The following is a 13,938-nucleotide window of genomic DNA, read 5'->3' as shown; positions in this document are numbered from 1 at the left end:
GTCGGTGATAGTAGAATTTACCGAATTCTTAACACTAGTCGTTGTTTTCACGCACCAGCGACTGAAGCTCTTAATTTTTTTCATACAGCTACAATCTCGGAAGAGATTACCACTGAAAATCAGACGCATAAGTCGTCTTCAATTCTCTTGCGAGCACGCGTCATGATTATTTATGGAAGTGCGGGAAGACATAGTTTACCGCACGTGTATCGCACTTGCCCGAACGATGCGAAGCGGAGTTCGGACGAAGTAAACGTGCCAGTGTCAAAAAAAGTTTACACTGGCGCTTTTTATCGCACACGGGCGGTAAAGTGCTGCTTTCTGTTCGCAATTGCTGGCGATGAAACTGCTTTACCGCACGTTCGTAGGAAAAATTGATTTTCTGCCATTCCCTACATGAAATTCGTAGGTGGGCGTTTTTGAACGTGCTTACCCTTGAAAATTTCATTGTTTTCGAAACGTACAATTTACAGCCAACAAAGCAGAAAACCAACTATCAGAAATAGTCAGAAAAATGCGCAAGAAACTCCAATCGGTACATTGCGCATATTTCTGAATATTTCCGACAGTCGGCAATCGGCTTCCCTTTATGCTAGAGCGAGACAGGGATCTAAACAAACCACACGACAAAGCAAGACATCCATCAGTTTCGCAACTCTCGTTTTACGACGCAGTTAAGATCTTTTGAAATTTAAGAAGATTTCAGATGAATTTTACCCACGTAGAGAAAATTCCCGGCACGATTTTGATTTTTTCTTTTACTTAAGCGTTCAGAAGAAACTTAAAAACACGCTTAAAATGCCTTAGCGAAAAAACCAATGGCGTATCTCCATCCTAAGGGCCAGCAAGAAATTTTTCGAATTTAGGCAGTTTTTGGATAGACTAGCTCCTTTCGGAAATAGATTCTTTTATAGGTTGAATACGTGGAGTTCTGCTATCTTTCACTGACGTTATTAGGGTAGTTTTAATCCGGTACAAATATTTTTATAACGGATGTTTTTGCTCTTAAAGGTCTGTTGACATAAGACTTTTTTCGAAAACGGCATTGCAATCAACTCATCTATTCCACTATACCAAACATAGAGCCCCCATATATGTAAACAACGTGCCCTTATTGAGTGGTTGTAAGCAACTGTCCAAGAAAAATTCCTACATCTGATTATACTGAAATAACTTAATTAAATAATCGAGCCAGCCTAATTAGACGCATTAGAAGAGGCATGCAGGTAATGTAAGCAAAATGGAAAATAGTTTCAAAGAAGTGTGTTTAGCCAAGACGGGGCTAGCACGTGCCCTTCCTAATTATTATTCATTCAGACTAACCTAATTGGATTTAAGCGGTTACCGAATCAAGTAAAAAACGTGTAGGTATTTTACCGTATCTGATGCAAGCAGAAAAGTAGATTTCTTGGTGATCGTTAATGAAGACTTTCATTATCGAATGAACCTCTTTACTACATATGTAATCATGTATTGCAAACAGTATCAAAATTGTTTATTTTACGACCATGGAAAACAGACAACTTTCATTCTACTTCATCCTAACCGAAAACTTCCTTTTCATCTCTAAAGAAGAAATCCCCCTAACATTTACTTTCATCTCTAAATGAAACGTTAACATTCATCTCTAGAGATGACAGTGACTGACAGCGATGAACGGTGACGCGTGAATGAAAGTTTGACAGTGATGCGTGAAAACAGTCCACATGTTGACAGTGATTGAACCATGACATGAAGCAGGATTGCATAGGACAAAACTGAATATATAATAACCTATCTTTGTGTCTTCGCAAAGTGTCGAGTAGGTCAACGGTATAGTGGAGCTGTAATTATTTTGCAGTGGAACTGAATACTACATTGTATTGTTTATTTTGTGTATACTTGGCTGCTTGTTATAAAATCGTGTACTGCTAAACCGTGTGCATGTGTGCTTGATAATGTTAATGACAATTAAGTTGTTTAATCGTTTAATTACCGTTTGTATAATGCGTGGTTGTAGAAAAAGTATAGCGTTGTACCTGTCAAAAACCATTTTCACAAATGCGGGAAAATTCAACAAACTGTTCTATCGATGAAATGAAATTCGATTTTCGTCACTTGTTGGACGATGTGCTATTATATGACGGCGACGCTCCCTCAAGTAGTGTGCGAAAAGTGAATTTTTCACACGTATGTGCATGATTATATAAAGAATAATTTTTTTAAAATTCGCATTTGCAACCTTTGAAATTCAGTTCGTGAAAGAAAATCTTCAGTATTTAAAACCGTCAAAGGTCGCATTGGTCAAACAATAATGAAAAAATAAAAAAAGGAAGAATAATATGTTGTATATGTGTGTTTTTTCTATAGTTTTTACCATCTGTGAGTCCAAAAAAACCTCGAAGTGCAATTACTCATTATTTGATCTATATTTCGGAAGAGTGGTGTGATTAGAAAGTAATAGTAAGAATAATTAACACCTCTAATATGTTAATAATTCATAAGTACTCGCAACTACATTCCAACCAGCCAAAAAAATTAAGGTGCATATGAATAAATTAACTCAATCATGTTACTTTATAGGGGTGTTCTTGTGGCGTTGCACTATATACAAACGTTACACGCAGACAAACATACTTCCGCGTTATGACGCATTTTAATTTATTTTTAACGTACGCACCCACCCGTTATTACATTGTCCGCCACCCAAACAATGTCACATAAATAATAATTAAATGTGTTAAAGATAAATTATAATTAGAAGGCTTGATTAGGTAAGTGCAAATCCATATCAAAATTCTATAAATATCCAGAAAATTGAAAATTGCATTGGCAGTAGGTAAAAATGGCATGGTACCTCTTTATTAACAGTAGCGTTCATTACTTATCTTATACTGAATTGGTAAGTACTTAAACTAAGTATCTACAGTAAATTAAAATTTTAGCGTTCTAATGGTATTAGGAATAATTGTCATTAATGCGGAGCGGTTGTGAATCCATCGTACTTCAATGTTGTGTGATAAAGGTACAATACAGTTGAAAATATTTTCCGGGCATATGGGCCATAGTCCAATGGAATTGCTTTTTGACCTGTCGCCCACAACTGGGGTGGACATTATGAATGACAATCAGGTAACGGGCGACGAGGTCGTTCAAGTCACTCGACGGTGATCGATGCGGTAATTGAAGGGGGGAAGGGGATATTCTGTAAAAATTCCCAGCTCTCTAACCGTTTTCGAGATATTTTTAATTAAATTTTCCGGTGTACTGCCAACGATTTGTGAGTACTATAGCGTGATAGAAAAATTTATTATACTTCCACGAATGCATCAAGGAATAAATTCAGTAATAGTGTTGATTGCGCTTATGTCTAAACAAATTTTAAAAGTCGACGTGCTGCTGAAAGGTTCCTGGAACTTTATCTTAATTATAGAAAACCAAATAATCTAACTTTTAAACAAATACATTTCAACAAAATAGATGAGACTGGTTCCTTTTCTTCAAAACCGGATAATGGAAGACCAAACATGTTCACTGTGGATCAAGAAAGGAAATCTTCATCCGAATACTGGAGGATCCAGAAACTAGCACTAAAAGTTTCTTAGATCAGATAAACTTTCGTCAAAGCTGAATAGGAAAAGGTATTTGAACTTCTTGAAATATGATTTACTTCTAGTTTTGGAGAATTTTTCTCTAGCTTTAAGTAATGTTTTTAGTTTTAGCAAGATACCGTTCCTACTATACATTATCTTACTTGTACTAAGTATTGAAGAGCTGTGGCCACCACGAAGTCCCGACTTAAACCCATTAGATTTCTTTTTTTTTGCTAGAGGTAATCAGAAATTTCTCGGGATTTTGAACCTTTATTTGAGGTTTTGCCTGGTTTTAGAAGATTTCATTTGCTTTTTGAGAGATATATAGTTCATGAGATTATTAATTTTCCATCATATGTACCACCATAAGGCAAGTAGAGGACTATATGTTATATTTTATGAGCGATAATCACGTAACTGTTAGTTCAAATTGCTTACTATTTAAAAGTTTTGGAAATTTCTATAGAATTCAAGGGAAAATGACATTGATGTCGGCCGCCTCATATTGTATTTAACTTTGCACTGCAAAATAATAGTTGCCAGCACTACCTAAATTTTATTTAAAAGTGACAATTAAATTGTAGGTTGTTTTCGGCCACATTGTACTAATCGCTAATAATTTTAATAAATTGAAAGTGGAGGCACTTAACCGTGATATGGAAGTGGCGGCACCAGTGACCTCCATGGTTGTTTTATTAACACTTTTAAGTAGTTATCACTCCTGGAATAAATTACACTTTCAAATCACATTAAAGTTTCATAATTGTACATCGGTCATTTTGCCAAAGCCATGCGATGTCATGTGAATACAAAGTAGGGGATTCCCCCCACGATTTTGCCTCCTGGCAAAATGAATCCACTGATCTGGGAGCAGATTCTTGAATCGGGGGGTACAACTCTTCCGGGAAATGACATTAAATTGAGGTGTGATTATTCCATGTGCACATACCTGAAGTGTGTTAACTGAATCGTTTTTACGTGATTTCTAGGAAATTTTCTACTCACTAAATTGAAAAATTTTACCTCTGCAGGAAACAGTCCTTTCATGTGGCTACCACTTTGGTGCTATTTACTTTAAAGTTTCTGCTTAGGTTCATTGTTCGGATCACTGAAAATGCGACTTGCGTTATGCTCCATGTGTCTGCTAAGTTAGGTCGGAGAGAACGTGCCAGGCCGCGCTTGCGGCCTAGCACTTGCTGACGTAGCACGCGCCGTGGGAACAAGCCACTAAAAAGCTCACGTGATATGGGGATCGGGCGAGCGAAACTTTTTTAGAACGTTAACGAACATGTTGATGTTAAAACAATTTATAGTGTAGGCTTGTATTTTCACCTACACAGACACAATTTACCAAGGGAATCAGAGCCTCTAAATTGGAAGAATATCCGTTTTTAGCCAGTTTTTACGCGGACTTTTTCGTGATTTTCCCCCATTGCTGTTTTCGTTAAACCATAGTAACCTCTTGACGCAGAAGGTGCATATATGGAATTCCATTCAGCTAACCACGACCTAATAGTCAGTTAATGCGTTTCAAATTGCTTAATAATAGTGCACACATAAAATAATTGTAAAATCTGTTCATAACTTGAAGCAATTTGTATCGGCGGACTTTGGCTCTAATCAAATTACCCGCAAATTGCCCTCTCCTAATTAACGATCGAAATCTAATAATTTACCACCGAAAAGGTTAAAACTATCGATATAATAAGAACCACTGCTCTTAATTGTCACGCAATTTGGCTCCTAATTAATTTGTAATTACCTGCATTATACTACGTTTATACGTTTACAGGAAATGTGCCGCTCTAATGGCTGATATAATGATAATTAACATAAGCCTATTTATACACGTGCGGAAGCGGACAGATGATAAAAATGGAAAGTAATATTGCATTATATGGGAAAGATAAAAATATGTTTTAGTGATAATAATGCAGGTTTGCTGAAATAGGGTGTCTGAGCCTTGTAGCAACCATTAAAACCCGACCTTAAAACATGTAACGCTAGACAGTTATTAGCCCGAAGATTAAAACTTAATGGTAACTCAATCCACTTACCTATATCCTCGCAATTTGATGATAGAACAGAAAGAAAAAGAACGGAATTAATTTCGATTCGCAATACTCCTATCGAGAAATATATGTAAATTAGAATTAGAATAAATGAACTGACTCAACCCTATTTACAGTTGATATTTATTGCTTTAAAGTGTCATCGCTCATAGACATTAAAGGTATTAGATCAAGGCACAAACGCAAGATAATTTTATTATTAATTGTAGACATGTTTATCTCGTGTTTAAATTAACTTTGGGTTAATTTGCATCTTTAATGTTAGAGCTAAATTAATTTGACGGCAATAATGTAAATGAGAGTTGCTTGGTGCAAGTCGAATGCCCGGAGGTGTCCGAACGAAATTCCTGATGCAAACAAGGTTTCCACGTCCATCTTGAACCTGAATCTGCTTTATTCATTTATTTTGCGGCATATGGCAGACATACAATTTCCGAATGAGAAATTGATTTATTACGGTCTTTTGGGCATGTGATATAAGATCAGTAGTTATTCACTCCGGTAACGATATGATGATGGGGAATTAGCATAGTATAATTAATGAGACACATAAACTTTGGTATGAAAATATTGCGTTCAAGTACGTTTTACGACAGAGAAAATCAATTTAAAAATCAATTTTACTATGTTCTGTCTAGGGATTTCGGTAAAGAACCACAACTCAAGCACCAATAAACTATCCTGACAATTTGCATTCATCTTCCGATTTTGGCAAACCTTTTATTGGACTGTTGAGATAGAAATTCTGTAGGAGAAACTGCCACGTATATTTGCTACAAAAACCAAGATTTAGTGTGCAATTTTGGCCGAAAACAAAAGACAAAACCGATGGAACTTCAGGAAATTGTACACACATAAGTGCTGAAGTAATGGCTTAACGAAAATTTAGAAGATAGGGCGAAACAGTCGTCTGAATCCTGAATGGCCACCAAAGCCTCCAGACTTGACGTCACTGGTTTTTTTCTTTGGAACATCTTTAAGCAAAAGTTTATAAATCAAATCTCAGTCAGTGGAAGAACTAAGCGCTAAAATAACTCAAGAATGTGCAGATGTTACTTCAGAACAGCTAAGAAAGGTAACTATGAATATACGAAAAAGGTTTCATACATTTTGTACAAGTGTCTCCGTGTCTTGCAATTAACGGCGGATCGATGGAAGCATCAATAATTTGATTATCTTTTTTATTTTTGAACTTTTTGAGCTATTTTGAGATTAAAATTGTTGTTACTAGTAAGGCCTCTTGGGACATCGAATTATGATCATAAAGATTCATAAAATGAAATATAAATTCGACGAATTCTAAAAAGGTAATATAAAAAATATCGAACATTAGTCTACAATGTCTTTAGACAATATGTGGATGAAAACTAATTGAATATTAGCATTTTAAACCGTTTTGCCTCTCGGATTTTTGATAGTAATTAAACCCAAGAAGCTTGTTAAATACCAGTTGAAAAACTCAGAAGCTCAAGCTAAAATAAGAGAAAAATAGCACGAATCCTTCAACACTTGGAGAGTTTTACCACGCACAAACTGTGATTATTGTAAAGAACAACATTTGCGTCACGTTTAAAATAAATATCTCAAGAACGGCAGGAAATTTGAGGGAAAAAATATCTGAAAATTTACCAATAAGTGACAATAACCAGGGCTCGACAATACTTTTCTTCCCTTTGTATTATCACTTGTCAAAAGAACATTTACAACTCGGCAACAAACGTACCAAAGGTGCTAAATGTTCTTAAATTGAAATTGCCCTATTAAAAAAATAATTTATTAATGGGCAACCCTTAGTCGTAAAAGGCAAAGAAAGTAGACTTTTTTTGGCGACGGTGAAAACTTAAGGAATAAAGGGAGGGCCTACTTAGGGTAATTCACAGGTAATAAGCTCAGTATTTTCTCCTATGGAAGGGGACTCAACCTCGACAATTTTAAGAAAAAAACAGAGATAATGCGCTAAAGGCGGATCTCTTAAAGGGTGTTAGTTCTAGGCTAATTGCTTCTGAGCTTTTAATCCTATTGATACCACGTTAATGCAATTTTAAAACGTATGGTACTTTTAAATTTTATTTTCTTGGAAGGTGGAAATACTGCCTAAGGAAAAACATTCTAGGAATACACGAACGAATATCCAAAACGAATTAGTAGTTTTGAGTTCCCAAATTTGTTTAGGTTAGTTAATATTGGCTCAGGTAATGCAAAAAAATATAGAAATCCTGAAAGATAGAGAAAGACAATAAAGCATTTATGCGGACAGGTAGATTTTTTCATCATTTCCAATTTTTCTAATTAGTTTTTTCAATTTCACCAACACCATTTTATGTTAATTTCATGTTACAATTTCTGGTATTGAGCAGGTGAGAAAAATTAACAGTAAAAACCCGTATCGCGTCTCCCTTATGGTCAAAAGGCAAAAATGTTATCTGTACTGCTTGTAGTTAATGTGTAAGGCTTGTCTTACAGTCGTTTCGATTAATTACCAGAAACCGGCTTGCTTAGATGCAGTTGGGTAATAAAAATCGTTTTCAGATCTGGCAGTTTTAATATTGCACTCGGTATCTGCAAACTGAAATATTATTTTCAATTTTTAAGTTGTTGAGTAATTCAAAATAACACGTGTAACTCCAGTGTACACCATAAACGCTAATAAGAGTAATTAAGTTAATTACATTAGGTTTTGGACTTAGATAATGATAAAAATATATGTATTGTCAGCTTGGAAACAGTGGACATAATGGGCAGGCTTTTTATGATCGTTTTATTATAGTATTATCGGTTTGTCACAATTCGTCCATTAAGAATTGATAATAATAAGCTGTTCAGTTGGAGTATTAGTCCCAATTAACTTAAGAAATTTCTTAGCTTCGACGAAACCACAAACGCAACGGTTACATGCAAAATTTCCTCTCACACTAAGCCGGATTCATGAGTTCCATAATGTCTGGTAGGTAGTGATTTATCTTAAGGTAATTTACTGGCAGATTCTCGAAATATCTATTGTTTAGACCTTCTTAAGTTTCTAGCAAATTTTTGAAGCTTAAGACTAATTTACTACTAACAAAAAATAGAAGGCGGAATTGGTAAATCTGGAACAAGCTTTCATTTCTTGAATCATTTCATTCCGGAAAAAGGAAGCAATACCTCCTTTTTCCGTTGGCCTAGATTGATTTCCTCTTAAGATGTTGAAGTATTTTATTTAAAAAAAGGCAAGTTAGTTCAAATTATTTATGTTTTTTTTTCATGATTTTGCACTTAAAATTTTATCAGGATATTTGCAAAATTATGGATAATTTTTGTGAATTTTTGTGCAAGTGGAACAGTGCCTTTTCCGATTGAAGTAGCATGAGTGTAAATTTGTTAAAAATAAAAAATAAATTTTTCATTATGTTGTAATCAAAAAAGAAATTAAATATTCCAGAATAGTGCGACTCTAGTTCTAAGAAATCTGGAAAATTGCTGAAAATTTCAACATTTGAATGTACTAAATATTGAGAAAAATCGTCGTTTATCTAATTTAGTGGCAAACATGGTTAAGGTACAAAAAGTTATTTAAGATTTGGAACCTGAAAGTTTTGGAGGCTTCCAGCTTAGTGGTTCATTGACTCCATGTAATTATAATGTAACGGTTTGCCAGTTTTCAAAGTGCATTGTTCCTGAAATCTGATTCACCACATGTTTCCTCATTAATACATACTTTAAGTTCATCATTGTAAGAATTCATGCTAGAGGAAAATATTACATCATAGTGAAAATATTTACCGATTTCAGATTAAATTCCTTGAGATTTCCGGTTTACCAATATTAATTTAATCAGTAAATGTAACTGAAAAAAATGAGAAAAAGATATGTAGGGCTTCAGAGACAATAGGTATGCAACAATACAGGAACTTTGATCATTTAACCTTTGACATTAAAATTTAATATTGCCGCACATGTCGATTAACCAGGATTTAAACATCATTCCGAACTCCTCAAAATCGCAACTTTAAATTTTAACTCGTCAGAACCGTAACCGCTGGCGGGGGGAGGCGGGGGTCATCATTACCCTTTCTGCTTACGCACTAGTACATTAATGGTTGAATAATTGATTTTTCACGGAGTTCACGGAGGTAGATGTGACTTAAAAAAAAGTAAGTTTCACGTTGGATTGATTACTTTAATACGTTTTAGTATCTCAATATTTAAATTTTGATCCAGTTCTTGTTTGGTATGTCATCGTGCACTTTCGTCTGACCCTAATATGTAGGTATGATTATTGTAATCAACCGAAAACAAACATGCCCCGACATAATGGAGGTTAAAAATCGGTGCCGATACGTTAATAATTGCCCATCTTTTAGGTGTTTCTCTTCAGTCGATTAAAGCCGCTTATGTTTTCCGGGAATCACTCTGCTAGCATTACAGACAAGTTTAACAGGTTAATTATCGACGAGATACAAGTGAATTTATGCTTTTGTATTAAATTATTATGGTGATTACTCCTTAATAACCGAGACGATTTTAATACCGCAAACAAAGAAATTGCACTCGCTACCGCTAGTTCCTAGAGTCCGGCATAAACAAGATCGCTTTCTAGGTGAGTGTGTTAGCACATTTTTAAAACCAGCACTTTTTTCTTTTTAATTATTATTATCGAAAGTGCTCCGCTTCAAAGTTTATTTAGCGCTTTCACCCTGATGAATTACGAGCAGAAAACCGAACCCGGCAGGTAAAAACCTTCAAACGGCTGGAATGCACCGGCTAAAAGTGAACCTAAAGTGGCCACTGGACACAACTTTGATAATTTTAGATAAGCTGTTTACAACCTTATTAGAAAAGGTATAGTACTAATGTTTTGTTTTAATTCCGGCTTATCGAGCACGGGCGTCGCTCGTCTGCCTCTCAGATTATGTTTCCCCGTTTTGAGTGGAAACAATTAGTTGCCTTGCCACACACCCAGTATAACCCTTTTTCGAATTACGAAGGAATTTTTATTACTTTCAGTTTGCCTTACAGGCAATTTATTAAGAGCAACCTTGTTGCAGCTATAAAATGTATCAGAAATGAGTGCGAGATCTCAAAACGGACTCGTTTTAACGAAACTGTGAAAGGGAAGTGCGCGTTTTAATAACCAATGACATGAATATACATGTAGACATTAAAACGAGCAAAATTTTGCATTGGGTTGAACGAGCCTATCAATCATAAGATGGCCATATAAGTGGGTACTAGATATATAGGTTCGACGTAGGCCGAAACCTTTAACCAGCTTCGTCATTTAGATGCTGGAGCAAGATGAAACAGTGTAGGTTTCAGCAAATCGAATTGTCAGCTCAGCCGAGAAGAAATTTGTACAACACCCTGTATAAGGAGACGGAAATCAAAGCTAATATCCTCGTTGATCAATATTCCTGCATTATTCACGACGCTTGCATGGGATATACGTGGGGTGCTACTCTCAAAAAATAAAAGAAACGATGGACAATTCCCCTCAAACGTATAATAGAACATGTTATCAGCATGTTGATTACCATTCCTATCTCCGATCCTCGTTGAGAGTATGAAATAATAATTCTGCAGAAGATTGGTATAGTGACTTACTAGTCCTTTGATCATAGCGGCAATCACGCGTCCATTGAAGGCGATTATGCTGAAATCGCATGTAGCCGACATGGGAATGGTCACAAGTCCAAATACTTGGACCGAACGGTCATCAACACTGAAGGAAGTCCTGACGAAGTGACGAGGCGAATAGTTCTGTGTTAGTGCTGTAAATTCTATGAAAATCCAACGGAGTTCAGGCCCTCGGAGAGCAGTTGCAAAGAATTGAGAAAATATCACCTCCCAACTCGATCGGGCAAGCGTAATTCACAGATTTTGGACACATTGTAAAAAACCAGGAGAAACAAAGGAATTTATGATAGAACTAATGGGGTCAGCTGGGCCAGCTGAATATTCAAAAAAAGAGCATTTAATGGCAACAATTCAAGAATTTTCAATTCTCGAAAAGACTTCTCAATCAGTGTGGCATCACAAACATTCCTTGTATTTGGTCGTGTTAAAACAACATTAGATGAGAAATTAGCGGGGCAATGACGTAAAAGTGAAACTGAATACTGACTTACCTCCTGGACATGAAATTTTCATATTTGAATCATCACTCGAATGTGCACTAAATTGCGTCATGTTCTATAAAATGTTTTCGTCCTATTTGTCCAACATCCTCAATAATTTTCGAAAACTATCAAAATCTACCAAGGCTAATGTTATAAGTATTACAACGATGCTAAGAATGCAGGCTAAAAACCAAATGAAATACATTAAAAAGCATCGAAGCGACAGTATTAGGGAGTTAAGTCAAACAAGCTTTGTCTACAGGCCAAAGCGATATAGGCTCCATTAGTCAGGCCCGGTCAAGATAATGTAAGTGCACGTATCAAATGAGCTTCGGTTAACAATAACAGCTACGCGACACTGCGGCGCACTTTAGACCGGTCACTTTTACCTTTTTTACTGCGTCATAATCGTGCTGATTGTATCACTCGTCCCAGAGCTTATAAAAAAAAACTGTCATTCGTTGTTTATTGTATACGCTCCTGTACCCGGATTAGTTAAGCATTTAAAAATATAATAAGTGCAAGGAATGTTGGCAATAATTTTGGCATAAAAATGGCACCGATTTTGCCAGACTAAGGATCAAATTTCGTACGCGAAACAAATGACTCAAATGGCATTTTTTCGTCTTCAGACCAATATGTAGAAATCCATCCATTCAAGGTCGTTCAATGACTTTATATACCAACTTATGGTTAGATGTTCAAATGACAGTATTTTGAGATATTTACATATGTATAAATACACCCCCCATGTAGATTGTTATTGGAAGTTAAATGTCAAAATGGAAGTCAAAAGTCAGACTTCAAATGTCTCTGCCAGTAATCAACAGTCAACAAACATGGACAGGTTAGCCCAGGTTAGTTCAGGTAGGAGAGAAGGATTGAATTGGGTACAGGGAGTCCAATAAATAAAACCTATAGCATAGAGGACTACTTATTCCATGGAACAATGAAGCACACTTTATAAGGGGATTATTATATCATTTAAAAAAATATCCCCTTAATTGAGTTTGGTACCTGAATTCTGATTTTATACTTAGAGCTAAGCGTTGGGGGGTTAAATAATCTAAAGGTTATTATCATAAAATAAAATCGCCTGACTAAACAAATGTATAAAACTTTAAACTACTTATTTCGCTTCCATTTGTTCCAAAATTAACTATCAAATTCTGAGAAAAACGTATTTTCGCACTGTGATTAGCATATCTTTCGTAACATAGGTATTCTAATTAAAGTAATATTTATAACAGTATTGAGACCCATGCCTAATAAGGAGTGAACCGTTTTTAAAAAAGACGGTAGCCATGCTGCTTCCAACTCAACATGATTAAGCTACCTTATCCAATAATGAAAAGTTATTAGAAGAGAAAGAAAAAAAGATGAGGGACTTAAACGGTCCTCTTTTTCTGTTTGAAAATGTTATTCACATAGATTTTGTTAAATAAATAATCTCAAAATAATAAACAATTGATAAATAATCAAGCAAAGTATGAAAATTGGAAAAGTATAGCCAAAAAGGCACGTATTCGGACCGTCTAAAGTAAAAATAGTAAGTATATTAATAAACGAACATATAATGAAGGATATCATCCCCGTTCGAGATGTCTCCTTTGCCTGCGTCGCAATACTCCTGAGAGGATGCTAATTATATGCTAGTACAATATTAGGCTTTGACCGTGCCTACACGCTCGTTCTTTCCGCAAATAAATTTAGACTCTTTTTAAATAATTTCGTTATAAAAATCTATTGTGATTTATCTCTTAACATCGCATGCTAGTGCATGAACAGATGACTATTTAATCTAATTTTTTTTAGGTTTTCCAAGGATATTCAACATTCTGTATAGTGATTATTGAATGGATTTTATCAACATTAAGTTCCATATTGCTGAGACTTCCAAGAAAGTTCCTTCTGAGTTTTACTTTACGGCTAAAATTCTCTGAAATATCCACTCGAAGAGGGAAGATATTTGATATACCAATATGTTATAAACAGAATTTTTTCAAATTCTTGCTGACTTCATGGGATTTTTAAGCACTTTTCAGGTATGCAATTCACAAAGAGGTGCAAATGTTATATACGGCTTTTATTTGATTGACATAGAAATTTGTTGAACAAATTTTTTTGTGAAAATTGCTAGAGCAGCGTTTTTTCGTTTTTGCCTTTTCAATTTCTTATTTTTACAGGTTATTTTTAGAA

At 35.3% G+C, this 13,938-nt stretch overlaps 2 protein-coding genes across 5 annotated transcripts in view; both read right to left on the bottom strand.

Moving 5' to 3' along the window:
* The window catches only part of LOC136414106 (reactive oxygen species modulator 1), a 62,633-nt gene extending 61,138 nt beyond the window's left edge, over nt 1–1,495 (bottom strand). The window contains exon 1 of the mRNA XM_066397927.1: nt 1,485–1,495. The gene's annotated coding sequence lies outside the window, so the exon portion shown is untranslated. The remainder of the gene's footprint in view (nt 1–1,484) is intronic.
* LOC136414096 (homeobox protein aristaless-like) overlaps nt 1–13,938 on the bottom strand; it is a 65,497-nt gene that overhangs the window by 27,059 nt on the left and 24,500 nt on the right. Inside the window, exon 1 of one of the 4 annotated variants that reach the window (XM_066397914.1) lies at nt 11,749–11,990. The exons of 2 other annotated variants lie outside the window; for them this stretch is intronic. In XM_066397914.1, the coding sequence (XP_066254011.1) occupies nt 11,749–11,809 (61 nt within the window). In that variant the 5' untranslated portion in view covers nt 11,810–11,990. Of the gene's footprint in view, nt 1–6,498; nt 6,600–11,748; nt 11,991–13,938 lie in introns of those variants that run through there. One more of the 4 variants, XM_066397915.1, reaches the window with a different exon arrangement.

The sequence above is a fragment of the Euwallacea similis genome, chromosome 16 (assembly GCF_039881205.1).
Source record: "Euwallacea similis isolate ESF13 chromosome 16, ESF131.1, whole genome shotgun sequence".
Lineage (NCBI taxonomy): Eukaryota > Metazoa > Arthropoda > Insecta > Coleoptera > Curculionidae > Euwallacea > Euwallacea similis.
The sequence above is the reverse complement of the archived record's forward strand: the minus strand, read 5'-3'. Positions and strand labels throughout refer to the sequence as shown.